A 16,122-nucleotide genomic window follows, 5' to 3' on the forward strand; every position below is an offset into this window, starting at 1 on the left:
TCAGCTGGGATCAATTCCAGCTCACCATGGCCCTGAACAAGAGAAGTGGTATAGAAAATGCACTACTTCTCCCAGTTAAATAATCAGACTACAGTTACTCTTCAAACATTATAAAACGTTACTGTGCAGAATATATTTACGTCAACTGATGGCACCATAAATATTTCAAAGAGTAGAACATAACCCCATCAAAGGCAGTTACATTAAACCACCTCCAGGTTGCATCAGTGAGACAGAATTGACAAGACTAAAACAGTACACACATACTGTACTGTGCTGTACAGGCACTTTCATCTCCCACACACATAAATGACTTTTTAAAGCAAGTAATCTATAAAAGTAACCGAGTTACTTTTTCAAGGTAACTGTGGTGACACTGCTTGTAAACCTCTTTCCTTTGTGATGACGATGCCAAATGGCCCATGACTGAGGGTCAGGGTTTTGCGTGTCCCCAACTCATGAATGAAAAACAGCTCCTGTAATACATACTCAAGATTATGTGTCAGGCCTGGGGAATTTGAGATGTCTTTCTGAGAAGGTGAGGTGTGTTTTATAAGAAATATGCAAAACAACATACATGAGTCCCAGACTTCAAAATTTATTTTTCTCACTGAAATTACAGTCAAAAGCAAATTGGACCCCTTTTGGTGGTTTCTGGTCATGACAATTAAGATGTCAGGATTTTTTTTGTCTTTGAAAGTGAACGTTATGTATTCCTAAAGAGTGAAGGTCACAATTGATACAACTTTCCTGTGAATGGTTCAATTTCCCCATGCTGCTCATTTATGTTAACACTCACCAGAACTCCCCAAACATGACTTGTTTAGTTCATGACTCATCACTGGCATGTACAGATAGGGTACTGTACTGTATATGTCTGAATTTGTCAAGCTTAGGTACAGGGAACAAACAAAAGTCATAGTAGTTTTACACAGTAAACATGTTACATCTACAAGTATGATGCATACAGAACAGGGATGAATTAGTTAGCTCATTTTCAACATGAGCAATGTCAACATACAGTAAGTAAATGTGCCGAATAAACAATAAAAAATGAATTCAGCAGCATCAATGCGATAATCATGACAAAGAGTCCTCCATATCAGACCATTGATTTCATGGATATCAAAGCGTTTCTGGAAAATGAGAACTTTGTCACCGAGCCACCGTCTTTGGTACTGAGATATACAAACACAATCTAATAAGACACAATACCAAAAATCGGCCTTTTAAAAAAATAATAATGATCAGTGGGCATTCTGTCTGACCGACAGACCGGTTCATCTGTCCGTCATGGATAATCGCCCGTTTTGCTGACGTTAGACAATAGACGGGAAACTTAAAAAAAATAAAAAATAAATAAATAAAAGACGGACTAAGATGGAAGTGGATTTTAGTCCATCTGGGTAAACATCACTCACCTGGTTATGTCGAAACGGATCTCACAGTGCATTATGACGGATGCCCGTTTTGCTGACGAGAGACGGAAACGCGAACCAGGCTGCATTATGTATGCACCAAAGAGTGAGTTCCTCAGGCTGACTAAATAGTAATAAAGCTACGTTGAACACAAAGACAGTTTAACAGATAAGTTCTTGTTAGTTAAGTTTTACATTTCTATTTTTATTTTTGGAAAGAGTGGGATTAGGAGGCAGTGAAAGGGCATTTTGCCGCTCCCCACACTCCATTTCAGAAGGTGGCTGTAATGCACCAAACGTTGTTTGCCAACTGCTAAAAGACAGAAGAAGAAGGAGAAGAAGAAGAAAAATAAGGAGAAGACGAAAAAAAGATGAATCTGAAGAAAGAAAACTTTACATAAATATGCTATAATAACATAACAATAACTGACAGACTGACTGACAGACAATTACAGTTTGGTTTGGCTTGAAAAATAGACGGATTGAAGGATGACAGACGGGTACCCATCTTGCTGATGGATAACGAACGACGGACTGGCAAACTTTAGTAAAATGCCCACCTCTGCTTATTTTAAGCACAATACTAAATCGACCACAATAATAAATATTTCTCTGAAGGTTGTTTGTTTGCTAGAAGACACAAATATATGTCTTGAACCAATTTCCACAAACTGTTCTGAAGTGGGGCAGGAATTAATTACCTTGACTGACTATGATTAAAATTAACCATCAATCATTTCCAATTTGGCATTTTAGCGCTTGTGTTGGATGTCATTAGATTGTGCATGTGTACCGGTTGTGGTAGGTGACGTGGACTTAATTTAAAATGTCTATTTTTCTTGAAATATATTCCAAACAGAATACATTTTTTTTAATGAAAAAGATATATATATGAACGCTTCAAAGATCATAGCACGGAAAAATAAATATTAACTTTTGCTCTCCTTATAAAGCAGCTAAATGGTAAATCATTGTAGGAGTTAAAATCCAATATGAATTAGTCTTAGACTTCATGCCTTTATGCCATGGGAAGAATTCCCTTATCAACAGAAGACTTTCAATCATTCCTGGTCTTGTTGGGCCGGACGTCGACGAGTGGAAGTGCTCCGTTTCTTCAGCAGGAGTTTGAGCTGAAACAAAATTCAACCAAGATACAGAGGGCTTGCAAAAGTATTCAGAAACCTTGAACTTTTTCTCATCATAAACAAATGTCAAACAAATATCATGTGATAGACCGCGGCTGTGCAAAGTACAGCCTGAGGGCCGCATACCTTGAATATTATAATGTTTGCTGAATTAATTGTGCTCTTATTTTTGGTTAATTGAAATGTATTTATTGGTTTGATTGATTTGTAATAATTTATCTAATTTAATAAATTCTTTTTGTTGTGAGTAATAATATCTAAATAAGTGAGTAACAATATTTATAAATAATTTTAAATATTTTGTATGTATGTTATATCTATTCTTTACATATTTTATTTATATTTAATTTTTACATTTACAGATTTTTACAAATGTCCTACGAAGTAATTGGTTGATTAATTACAATGAAATGAATTATACAAATACTGTTTTGAAATGACAATGTTATTGTTTCATGACTAAAGTAATGTACTTCACATATTTGAACTATCACAATGTTTTGCAGTCGTGCCATGCTCTTTCCATTTTTGGATGATGTATTGAACAGTGTTCCATGAGATTTTTTTTTTTTTTCTTTTGCTGTGAACATCACCACAACTTTACCTCTGATCTGTCTGGTGTTTTCCTTTGGCTTCCTGTTTGTTCACTTATGTTTTCTAACAACCCACTAATTGGATGACTTCTGAAGGCAAATTGCTGCAATGATTTTTATTTTGGGTTTTCTGAGTAAAAAGGGGTTTAATACTTTTACATGACGCATTTTTTGTTTAAAAAAAAAAATGGAAACCATGTATCATTTTCTTTCCATTTCCCAATTATGTGTGACGTTGTGTTGGTCTTTCACATGAAACCGCAATAAAATACACTCGTGTTTGTGAAAACATAACCAAATCACAGTAAGCCATGCTTGAATATGGAAACAGAGTGAAGCCAAGAAAGAAAATGAAAGGGATGACATTAGTGGGGTTGGATTTTACCTGGGCAGTTCCTCTTTCTAATCCGACACTCGAAGGACGCAACAGAAAGTTCACATGTGCTAGTAACTATCCATTTGTAATCTGTATTATCCATTTTTACAAAAAATACATAAAACTGCACAGTACCGACTAATTCTGGCCAAGAGGTACATGTTGCAGGGGTACAAAGGTGACTTTTAAAGGCTTTCATTATAACTTTTATTTTAATTTTATTTATGAGTGTCAGAGCAAAGGGGGGCAAATGCATTTGTATTTTTCAGATTTGTATTTGTAAAAAGAAAAAAAAAATTACAATTATGCACGACTTTTTGTTGGTCTGCCACATAAAATTGCAATGTGGAAAAGTTAAGGCCGCTCTATAAAGAACTGGGGGGCACATTTCATTTTTTCAAAAGACAGATGGGCCAAGTCATTCATCAAGTAGATAAAAAAAAAAAAAAAAAAAAAAAGAATAATTAAACAGTCAAACATTTATGTAAAATATAGAATTTTTAGAATGAAGAATGTAGCTCACCTGCTCCCCTCGCAGGCCACCCTGTAGAAGATGAGCCGGCAAGCTGTTCTCCATGTTGCGGATGCTGGGATCAGCTCCTCTACTCAGTAGGAGCCACAGGATCTCCTCCTGCCGGGGGTTGCCATGGAGACAGGCCGCCATGTGCAAAGCCGTGTGGCCGTGTGCCTTGAAGCAGAAATTGGGCAGTGAGTCCTACTGTCCACACAACGACTTTATACAGTGAAACGTCTGGACTCACTTTCATGTTGACAAAGTCTTTTACGTTGTGCATGGGGATGCTGAGCAGATATTGGAGCAAAGTGACATTCCCTTCCTTAACAGCCAAGTGCAACACTGTCTTGCTACTTTTGATTTCCTGCCATGTGACAAGTGGGAGAGATCGGGGGGGTGGGGGACACAACAAAACCACAATAAGTCACACTGGAACGTACAAATACGACTTGAAAGAAAACAGAAGTGATGACATCATTGTGGTTGGATTTGGTAGTTCCCCTTTTTCAATACAACTCTCACTGGAAGCAAAAACAATACGTATTAGTATACCTATTATTTTAAATAGATAGATAGATCGATGGATGGATGGATAATTTAACTGCATTACATTTATATGAATTGAGTCACAAAGTGTTTGATAGGCTAATCCTGTCATCAATGTCATTTTCAAATAGAACAGCAAATTAATTCAAATGTAAAAAAAAAAAAAAAAGCAACAACAACATGACTATCGCAGTAGTTGGACATTTCTACTCCACCTGGCTGAGTGGTGAGGCGCCCGCATTGAGAAGCACCTGCACACAGGAGAGCTTCTCTGCAGCTTTGGCCTGCAGGTTAACGTCCGCCATCCCGCAGGCAAACAAAGCCTTCATGGTGACACAGTGAGAAATGGCTGCACAGTGCAGAGGGGTCATACCTAGGACCAAACAAACAAAAAATCAAAATCAGTAATAGTAACAGCTATATCGGTACTATACGGTACCACTGAAGATCACAAAATCACATCCAGTGAAAAGTGAAAAAATAAGAATTATGTTAAAATGCAATTAATAAACAAAACAAATCCAATAGTCGAAAGAAGAATAGGTATAGGCTACCACACGGGTGACTACACAGTAGTCAAATGCTCAGAAGTGTTGCATAACAGCTAAGTATGTTAAAATATTATTAAATATTGTCTGTAGTGGGAGTGAAAGTTTTATGATGACAACAGCCTGAACAAGAAAATTCATTCAACATTATTTTAAAAAGTTTTAAAATTAGAACATGGAATCCGATTATGTGTAACATGTCGTCACTCTCAGGTATGTAAATTTTTTCCATTTTTCTTATTTTTCATGAATGGTGTTTCCGCGTCACAGAGATCGCGTTAATGTGAAAATTAAAAAAAAAAAAAAATCCAAAATTGGACATATGTGTTTTTCACAGGACAGCAATGATATTCTGATAAGCGATAAAATATGTTACAATTGCACAATTACAGCTAAGACAGTACACAAATGTGAGAATGCATTCTAGTGTGTCTTTATATAGTGAGACATTACCTTCGAAGTCTCTGGCCTCGAGGTTGACTGTGGTTCTGTTGAACAGAATTATCTGGAAAAAAAATTATGTATATTAGAAAATAGTATTGATCACAGCAAGCTCTAGATACCATACAAATATATGTTTCTAGTAGATACATGTTTTTCTATGTTCATTTGGCATAAGGCATAAATAGGGAGACACCACACCTAAAAATTCAAAACTGAAGACAAACAAGAACAGTTCAGTTGCCTTGATTAAACGTTTGTGTATTACCATGGCCTGAATGAAACATGTATCTCCATTTTCCCCCGTTTTCTAAAATAATAATTACTATTACTAATTACTATTTTGAGATACAGTAAATATTTTTCACCAACTTTCACCCCAAAGTGGTTCAGTCCCATACCTGCAGTATCCTTGGTAAGCCATCGTGGGCGGCCAGGTGAAGAGCATTTTGTCCTTTGACATCACATGCGTTGATGTCTGCTCCAAATGACAACAGATCTTGAACAATGTCTGGCTGGTTCGCTGTCACCGCCACCAGTAAGGCAGTCTGCAAATATAAAGAAAAAAATAGATAGATAGATAGATAGATAGATAGATAGATAGATAGATAGATAGATAGATAGATAGATAGATAGATAGATAGATAGATAGATAGATAGATAGATAGATAGATAGATAGATAGACTTACACAAGAATGCGTCCATGTATTAAACTTAAAATATTTTGTTTTTCCATACTTTGCCTTTATGCTCTTTCGCATCAAGCTTTCCTGAATCCCTCAGCTTCTCTGCAGCAGCAAAGGCCCACTCCCTGAGACCCTTAGCAGTGTAGATATGTAGGATGCTGACAAAACAAACAAAAACAAATTAGGCAAGAATGCATACTGGGTAGCATGACTGTTCGGATAAGACTCTGATAATCGTGAAAAAACGATGTGAAATATAAACATTTTGTCATAAAATTATCTGTCCATCTGTCTTCTATAGCACTTGTCCAATTGAGGGTCATCAGTGAGCTGGGGCCTATCCCAACTAACCTTTGTACTCTTGACTGGTTAGTTTAGCTAGCTTGACAATTAGCCTTCAATTAGCCTAACATTTATGTTTTTGGAATGTGGGAGGAAGCTGGAGTATCTGCAGAAAACACAAGCAAGTGCAGGGACAACATGCAACCTCCATATTGGAAGTCTGGGGCATGAAAAAAATCACCTTTTTTAAAATATAATAATCAAAACCTGGAATTTCCAATTATTCTAATGAGAGACTTTTTGATTGTGACACGTGTGGGATGCCTTTAAAGTCATACATTTGACCCAGTTTCCTTTTAGAGCTGAATATATTCCATGTATGACTCATGGGCTTTTGTTTTTCTTTCTACGATTACCAGACGTCAACACACAGACAGATGCAGACAGTCAAAATAGTAATAAACATTCATTCATAAAGGTGTAGGTTGTGAAGAGGTTGTTGTGATCAAATGTGTTTTTGGTCACATCACATGTTTGCATGAGTTCATTAGACAAATTTCCCATTGCTCAATGAAAATAACTCACATGAGAACTTGTGATTTGATACTATCACGCTGTGCTAACAATGACAGTAGTATCACAGTGAAACATTACAAGCCAATCGTTATGGCAAGAAAAAACATCCCATTTTCTGAACAAAAAGGGAGACTTGTAAACTACATGTTTGATGGATGCTTCTTGCAGTAAAAGAAAATAGTTGTTGACAAGCATGACAGATTCAAAAACACAACAGTTAATACAGCCATTCATTCCAAATCTATCTATCTAGCAAGAAAAAATCTATCTATTGTTGGAATGTTTTGTAGGTCTCGAGTCCATAAGCCCAATTAGCAATTTACAAAATAACTACTTACTCAATGCGTGTTCGTTTGATCTTTCAAGAAGGTGTCATGTGTCATATTCCAAACCACTTATCCTGTACAGGGTCGCGGGGAGGCACTGGAGCCTATCCCAGCTGACAATGGGCGAAAGGCAGACTACACCCTGAACTGGTCGCCAGCCAGTCGCAGGGGACACACAGACAGCGCCACTGAGCGGGAACCGATCCCACGCTGCCCGCACACAACGCAGACGTGTGTACCACTACACCATCAGTGACTCTCTTTCAAGAAGGTGTCCAATGTAAATAAACACTCACACAAGTCGATTGAATTTTCTTGTCAGTTTTCTTTTCCATCTCTAAAGTTCAGGGATCATACAATAATCAGATATGGGCAGCTTTTCCATCCTTGAGAATGCTCTCACCCGAGATGGGCAAGGGTAGAAAAGGGGCACGGTCTAATATACAGCCCTCACATTTATACTGTCTTCAAAATCTAAACATAATGTGGGCTGGTCTCCTCCCTGGCTGGCCCTGCCTATGGTGGTTCTCCAGCTGGTCCCGTGCTCAGATCAGGGCACGCTGACTCTGAGACTTTTAACTGATTATGCGATGTGTAATTCCCATTTTGGTTTTTGGTTAACCTGTTGGCTAATATAAAGCCATTCATTTAGATCCTTCACAATCCATCTATCTATCTATCTATCTATCTATCTATCTATCTATCTATCTATCTATCTAGCTATCTATCTATCTATCTAGCTAGCTATCTAGCTAGCTATCTAGCTAGCTATCTAGCTAGCTTGACTTGACTGTCGCAAATACGTAAAAATAAGTGCCTTGTAGTGGAGTGGAATGCCTCTCAAGGGGAATAACAGTCAAGGGAAGGAAAGCATGCAATTATGGACTTGAAGTTTTTGTTCACGGAAATGGACAGAAGGCTATGTAAGTTATAAAAAACATAAGCGCATACTATAATTCTCATGAATTGTTGTGATGCAGGGCGGCACGGTGGTCGGCTGGTTAGCACGTCCACCTCACAGTTCAGAGGTCGTGGGTTCTATCCCGACCCTGTGTGGAGTTTGCATGTTCTCCCCGTGCCTGCGTGGGTTTTCTCCGGGTACTCCGGTTTCCTCCCACATTCCAAAAATTACATGCTTGGTAGGTTAATTGGACTCTCTAAATTGCCCCTAGGTGTGATTCTGAGTGCAGATGTTTGTCTCTGTGTGCCCTGTGATTGGCTGGCAACCAATTCAGGGTGTCCCCCGCCTACTGCCCCAAGACAGCTGGGAAAGGCTCCAGCACGACCCTTGTGAGGATAAGCGCTATAGATAATGGATGTTGTGATGCATATCATTTAACCTTTGAAGCAGTATTATGCTCTTTACTTACTTTACTTGAAATCCTGTGGGCTATTATACAGTGCCTGTAATTGTTTTGTGGGCGGATTGTTAATCTGTTCAAAAGTTAATACATTTTTTCAAATGGTATTTTTGTTTAGTTTTAATCCAAACACCTCTGTATCAAAACAGAAATTTCTAGTCACCTGATCTCTGAAAGGAGTGAAACTAACTAGGAGTAAACTACGCCCATTTTTGGACTTCCTGAATGGAGTGTTCCACGTGTCGCTGCAGCGTCACGTTAGTGGTGAGTGTGAGTGTAGGTGTGTCAATGTAAACTTCAAACTATAGTAGAATCACTGGGTGTGCACCCTCAGTCGCTCTACTGAAACTGTAAGGGAAGTGGGAATGACCACTCACGTGTCTCCGTCCTCATCCTGTCCAATAATTCTACTGTAGTCCATGTCTCTCATCAGCATCCTGGCCTTCTCTAGTGTGCCAGTGTCCAACCACGACCCGAAAGTAGACTGAGGGGCTTGACTTGGTTCCAGAGGGGGCCAAGCAGAAGCCGCGCCCTGATCTGGAGCTGCCATCAGGCACTCCTGCTCAAAAGAACACTGGCTCAAATTCAACTTGAAATCATTAATGCAAATGCTTTTGTACAATAGACATTTTCCTCACATAAGACTGAGACACAAATCCTTGAAGCTGCTGCTGGGAGCTGAAATCTGAATCCATTGCGACATCATAGCCCACAGAGAAGCTTGGTCCCGGTTGATTGGGGTCATAAGAGAGAGCAGACTCCTGCATTGGGGCCCACTGCTCACAGCTCTCAGCTGGCATGACTGTGTAGCTGCTTGTTGCACCTGAATAAGAGAGCGAGAAGCCTTGGTAGGTACAGTGCTGTACGTGGAGACACAGCGGCTTGGTGCTATTCAAAATTTGGCCACTTGCTTGTTAGATTTAGTGTTTGCAATATTACATGCGTAGACCAAATCTCTATTATCATCACCATTATTATTTCTTTTTTTTTGAATGAGGGACTGACGAATAACGGAAGTAAGGTTTCATCCGTCAGTGTAATCGTCACAAACTGCATTCGTCAGTGACGGACTGATGCCCGTTTTGCTAATGGTTTTTTTTTGGGGGGGGGGGGGGGGCTGGGGGGGGGGGGACTGACAGACTTCTGACGGACTAACTGTCTGACTTAACTGACGGACTGACTGACGGACTGACTAAATGACGATTACAATTTGGTTCATCACGAAAAATGGACGGGTACTCTGGCCACTGACGGATGACGAATGATGGACCAGCAAAATTGAGTAATATGCCCACATCTGGTGTTCAACAAATACATTCGCATAGAATCCCAAAGAATCAAGTCATTGTTGTTTAGGAGATATTTGGGATACTATTGTGCAAAAAATTGTCAAAGTCTTACCTGCGGAGGTCAGTTGTTCTGGTTCCTGCAGGTGCTGTGAGGGGAATTACAGAAAAGGGGATCTCATAAGACAATGCACAATCCTGTACTGTGAAATACTAAGATGCTGTGAGATGTTCTCTTACAGTAAGCATGCTGTGACCAACAGGACCAATTGTGTTTGTGGGGTAGGAGGTGAGCCCTGAGGACGTCTCTCGCTTCCTCTTCTGTTCCAATAGTTTTTTCACCGTGGGCAGAGTGCAGCATGGCTTCTCCTTTGGTGCTGCGTGGCAACGACATGCTGGATTTACTTCTTTTTTTTGTTTTGATACAGTACAATCATTTGCTATATGGTGTCAAAGAATGGGCAGAAAAGTAGTATTGTGGTTAGTATGTACAGTATGAATCACAGTTCTGAGGTTCTGGGATTTAATCTTACATAGCTACAGTACATGGAACTCTACTGTATTACTGATCTATGCTTTAGTGCACTGAGGTTTCTCCATTACCTACTCAAATCTATTATTTTATGATTATGTTGTGCGGTGGTTAATGTTTCCTTTGACAGGTAAGTGCACAATAGGAAAAAGTCACACATCACACGATAACAACAAAAAAAGAGATGTTTCCACTTTGTGATCTGACACACTGACTCCATTAGGAAGACACATAAGGTTTAACAGAAAACCTTCACAATGGGATTGCCTACATGTTTTCTATGACATCTTCCTGTGTGGCTCTGTTACACTCACAGAAACACAAACCACATCTTCCTTACTGTGACACATCCACAGACACCTACGTCACATTGTCACGTTTACTTGTCTGTTGACTGCACTGCACCACACTGCTGTTGTGGTCACGTTTACATTTAATTGTTTAATTTAATTCGGGACTTTTAATGGTTTATTCGAACAGTTCTTTTTCCTGAGTTGAATGGCTGTATAACATACACCGTAGGCCTATATGAGCTTTAAAACAAGAACTAGGAGCACAGGATTGTATTTATTTTGGATTTTCTCTTGTGCAAAACATGCCAGAATAAACAAATAGGAATAGTACTTTACAACCAACATTCGTTAAATCCACTAATGTTATGCTTCATCCATTCTAAAACCAGTTTTGATGTGTGTTGTCATGTTGTAACACTCAATTGTGTCAAAGTTTTAATTGTCTAGCTGTGTTTGAAGTGAATTTGAATAATTTGGAGGTAGTCCTACCAATACTCCCCCTTCACTATTCTGTCCAGTTGTAGGCTACCACTGGCAGAAAAATAGTAGCAGAGCATGACGTTACCACAACAACGCTTGACAGGTGGCGCTGTGTTATGAGGTTTGAAAGTCTCATAACCTCCAAAAATAGGCTACTTCTTGAGATAGTGGCCAAACAGCTCACAACACACTGAACAAGACCATTGCCCTGACATGAAAATGACAATGCACCCCTTTTTATGCCAAGGGCAGACTATTCTGTTCCCGAATTGTTGGATGAGTCGGTGGTGTGGCAAACGTGGTAGACTTGCGCCAGCACCAAAATAAAGTTACGCCCGTTTGTACGCCAAGCGCACGGACCCCAGTTTACCAAAAAGGGCCCATGATCTTGTAATCCACCCATCCATTTCCCTTTGTGTTTGTCCACATTAGGGTCATGGTGAGCTAGAGCTTATTCCAGTTGACTTTCGGCAATAGGCGAGTGTACACCCATTCACACTAGTGGTCAATTTAGAGTCTTCAGTTATCCCAAAAAGCATGTTTTTGAAAAGTTGGACGAAGTATGCAGAAAAAAAACACGGAAGAACAGAGAGAACATGCAAACTCCAAACAGGAAGACCCTAACCGAGGCTCAAACCCAGTATCTCTCGGGTGATGAGATGAGCGAACCACTATTTTCCTGTGACTTGCTGTTTTTGGAATCTGCAGTCAGGGGTAAATTACAAATCCTACAATTCTCCACCATAGATTGTTCATGATTTCCTTGGACTTTACCTTTGTTCTGAGTATTGGTCAAGCTAGTGGGTGGAAACGAATCCTATTTTTGCTCGCAAAAATGAAATATTGACAGAACTTTGCCTCTACATCCTTCAGTCACGGTTTTATACAGTATATGAATGAACTATCAATAAGCCTCTAGCGGCTGAAGCCAGAGGGCAGCCATCTTACATTGCCACTAACCGTAATAACTTCTGATATTGTTTTTGCTGAAAACAGTGTTATCAGTGCGTGTTTTATGCCAGGATTCCTGTATGGAGTAATGAGAGCCCCTCAACAAACGAACTCCACTGTTTGCATCGACCATTCAGAGTATATGATCTCAGTATCGTGAATTGTGACTGACTCAGGTGAGGTTTACATTTCACAGCAACTTTTGTCCCGTTGGCAGAGCTTGGCAGTCCGTCCCTGGGCCGAACCGGTCGGACACTCCGGCCCGGCCGGATGCCCATTTTTGGAGCGGAGGGGTGGGGGGTGACACATTTTTAAAAATGACTGGACTAAGCATGGCCGGAAGTGGATTTTAGTCCGGCCCACTAATCGACCCTCATGCGTGTGACGTGCTCGCGAGGCGGCCAAATTTAATCTCAGCCTACTCGGCGAAAGGCTTCCTTTTAGGCCGACAATGTTTATGAATATGGCCAGGGGGTCGCAGCCAGAAGGGTACCCAGGTCAAGGGTGGAGGGTCGCGGCCGGATGGGCAAAAAAGGGTCAAGTGCCCAGCTCTGCCCGTTGGGTTTTGTTTTCATTTCATTGTTGATGGCTCTGACAACATGATGGAAACGAATCTTTGAGTAGCTCTCAGCGATATAACTTGACAGAGAAATTTCTAAATCACATTCTTACTGATGAAATGTGCATGTAGTGCAGCCGTATGACATACAGCATAGCATTTCTGCCGCAAAGACATACAATAATGTGAAAACGCTAGAGAAATCACTGTATTCAAATTATGTGTGCTTAGCAGTATATGTACAGTATAATATATTTGAGCCTGTTTAAGCAATTTTGACCATGTGCAGAAAGAAGAAAAAAAAGCTAAACTAAATCATCAATATCTAAAAATATGAATAATAACATGTACGCTGTAAAATCATACCATGCTAGTTTAAATTGGTTATCGAAAGCTATAGAAAAGATCTGTGTGCGTATGTGTGTGAGTAAACACAACAAATGATGGTGACTATTGTCTTTTCTTTCTCAGTGAGTCCTAAAATAGGAAATCAATAACAACGACTAATTTGTTGATTCAGTTACCGCTTCTAGCTCCAAATTTACAACAATAGGTCGTTGTGCAGTTGTGTAATGTGCTCCCTAAAGGTCACTTGATATGACTAATGAGTTTGATGCTTGAATTGAAAAGGTGCTACTACACATCACTCACTCTGAGACATCTGATCTTCACATAGAAATGTCAATTTAGGTCACAGAATGCAAAACGAAAAAAAAAAAACATTCCAAGTCTCAAGAATGAGCTCATTTAGGTTTGGTGCAGCTCAGACAAGTTGGTTGGGGTGTCAGACATAGTCAATATATGTGGGCAGAAGTACTGAGACATCAAGCCAACATTATTTTTATGCCGCTTAGCCTCTTCAGTGTCGCAGGGAGCAAGAGTCTATCCCAGCTGACTTTGGCAGAAAGGCAAACTGCACTGGTCACCAGTCAATCACAGGGCAAATACTTACACAATTAATAAAGTAACAAGGGATTGGGATAGACCTCCTAACTCACTTTGAATATGATTCTTTGTTGCAGGAAGATATTTTGTACAATTCTTTATGGGATGGCTATACAGCTGTACAGTAGATGTAATAGCCAGTCGCTCCAATATGTTTGTCTACATTATTGGGACTCAGAGCACCATCCTCAGGTTTGACTTAGGGTTACCCATATATTCAAATACGGGCAGTGGAAAGCCCTGGACACTGAGTCATGTGCGTGGGAGGAAAGACGGGGATTCCAGCGACCTTTCGCTTCTGGGCTCCCTCCTCACAGAAAGGGAAAGAAAGAAAGAAAGAAAGAAAGAAAGAAAGAAAGAAAGAAAGAAAGAAAGAAAGAAAGAAAGAAAAAAACAAACAAAAAAACAAAGAAGAAAGAAAGAAAGAAGACACACATGGAGAGACAGACAAACAGACACAAACAAGCAACACTGTGCCAATTTCCTCATTTTGTGGTCAAACAGAATCAGAGAGCATGAATAAAAATGTAAAAAAAAAAAAAAAAGACAGAGAAGATATCTTCTTGTTCAGTCAAACACCAACAGTACATGTTATAGAGAAGCGCTTATCTATATAGGCCTACTGTACACCATCACTACATAACTGAAACATACTTTACAGAAATTGTGAGAAAACGTCAATTAAAATACTCATATATAGTGAGTAAGAGATTCGTAGTAATATCAACGATCATTGGTTGGTAATGAGTCACATTTTAGAAGTCAATTCACTGAAGAACATGAATGGAGAAAGTGACTAAAATGTACTCACCTTTGTCAAAGTGCATGTCGCTGGGGTCTTGGTCTTTGCTGGTAGAGGGATTGAACAACAGACTACCACCGGCGTGCAGATTTGTGATGTGTGACGTGTGCTTGTCTGAAGTCTGTCTGCCTTGTTGACTACTCGCCGCTGCCTGCATGTATACACACAGAACACACCGCCCATCCTCACCGCCCACACACGTGTGTGCGCGTGTTATCCGCGCCCTTTCTTGTGCGTGCGTGTGCCCGTGCGCGTACTTTTGTCTGCATGTGCGCTTATGCGTGTACTCCCCACAGACACTCTCAAAATATAATATACATTCTGAAATAAGACGACTGTAATGAACTATATAATAATAATAATAATAATCTGAATCGTAATAATCAGAAATAATGATAATAAAAGTTTCACCGTTGATAAAGTACAATAAGCCTCTGTCTTGAAGTAATAATAATGTATAAAAATAATGTAAAGAGCAAAACACATACAGTTACTTAATAGCACACGCTTAAATGGAGTTACAAAGATAAATGAAGTAATCATATACATAAACAAGGCAGCCAAACAAGGGGGCAATTTTACAAAGCAGGTTTAGTGAAAACCCAGAGTCTGCTAACCCTGAAATGAGGGAAACTCCGACTTTTACGTTTCAAAAAGGGAGGTAATTCAAACCAGAGAAGGGGTGACTAGTCGGTTTCAGAGAGAGAGAGAGATAACCTAAGCTCTTGGTCAGTAGTTACAGACTCTCTGAACCTAAGCTGGTCGGGACCAGGTTTATCGCAATAGACCTCGAGTTTCTCTCTGTCTTCACCCTCTTTCAGAGCCACACACTCCTTTTGATTTCCTCATTCCTTCAGTTCGCCCACTCGAGTTTTGTCGTAGCGTAATTTTGCCATCTGTCTTTAAAATTAAAAAAAAAAACGGAGTCAGTATATGAGAAGTCCATTAGGCACAGTATCACTGATAAAGGTTTGTTGAATATTCACTCAATTTTATCTCTTCAACGTGGATGCACGAAATACAATCATCTGAATCCGGATACATTTTTAAGTAGACTATATATCTACTTAAAAAATGTATCTGGCTCCAGATCATTTTATTTTGTGCAACCACCTGACGAAATACAGTATAATTGAGTAAATTCAACCATAATTTTTTTTCAGTGTACCTCCTTGGATTTATGCAAAAATGAAACGCGGCACAATACCTTTGTGTATTTCAGTAACACACAAACAAAACAGAGCTCTAGTAAGATTTTCAAATATGAAAAGGCCAATGTGTGGAATTCAGTACCTAGTGGTATCTACTGGTCAACTAGTAGAATGCAATGACCTAAAATGGGCACCCGAAAGACCACACGCCTACCAACATTTTCTTCAGCAGAGGTGCAAGCAAGATGTCATCACAAACAGCTTCTATTGCCTCAAGTCATGAAGTAAGTGTATTGCATTCTTTACACAT

General features: G+C 39.5%; 1 protein-coding gene across 1 annotated transcript; it reads right to left on the reverse strand.

Annotated features, from left to right (window-relative positions):
* Positions 1-656: 656 nt before the first annotated feature.
* nfkbid (nuclear factor of kappa light polypeptide gene enhancer in B-cells inhibitor, delta) lies at positions 657-14,791 on the reverse strand. Its single transcript, XM_086038324.1, has 12 exons — positions 14,671-14,791; positions 10,340-10,476; positions 10,215-10,248; positions 9,452-9,636; positions 9,191-9,372; positions 6,321-6,426; positions 5,983-6,129; positions 5,594-5,645; positions 4,808-4,965; positions 4,294-4,410; positions 4,056-4,220; positions 657-2,548 (listed from the first exon to the last, which is right to left on the reverse strand). The coding sequence occupies exons 1-12, from the start codon at positions 14,684-14,686 to the stop codon at positions 2,480-2,482; spliced, it is 1,368 nt and encodes a 455-aa protein (XP_085894450.1). The 5' UTR covers positions 14,687-14,791; the 3' UTR covers positions 657-2,479.
* Positions 14,792-16,122: the final 1,331 nt, after the last annotated feature.

The sequence above is a fragment of the Filicampus tigris genome, chromosome 8 (genome assembly GCF_054856515.1).
Source record: "Filicampus tigris isolate MCC_2025a chromosome 8, RoL_Ftig_1.0, whole genome shotgun sequence".
NCBI lineage: Eukaryota > Metazoa > Chordata > Actinopteri > Syngnathiformes > Syngnathidae > Filicampus > Filicampus tigris.

Coding starts and splice junctions, on each gene's coding strand:
- nfkbid (XM_086038324.1), bottom strand. Junction 9,373..9,451: donor GATTTGTGTCTCAGTCTTAT/GTGAGGAAAATG, acceptor TCTTTTGAGCAG/GAGTGCCTGATGGCAGCTCC. Junction 4,966..5,593: donor CGAGGCCAGAGACTTCGAAG/GTAATGTCTCAC, acceptor GTTTGGTCCTAG/GTATGACCCCTCTGCACTGT.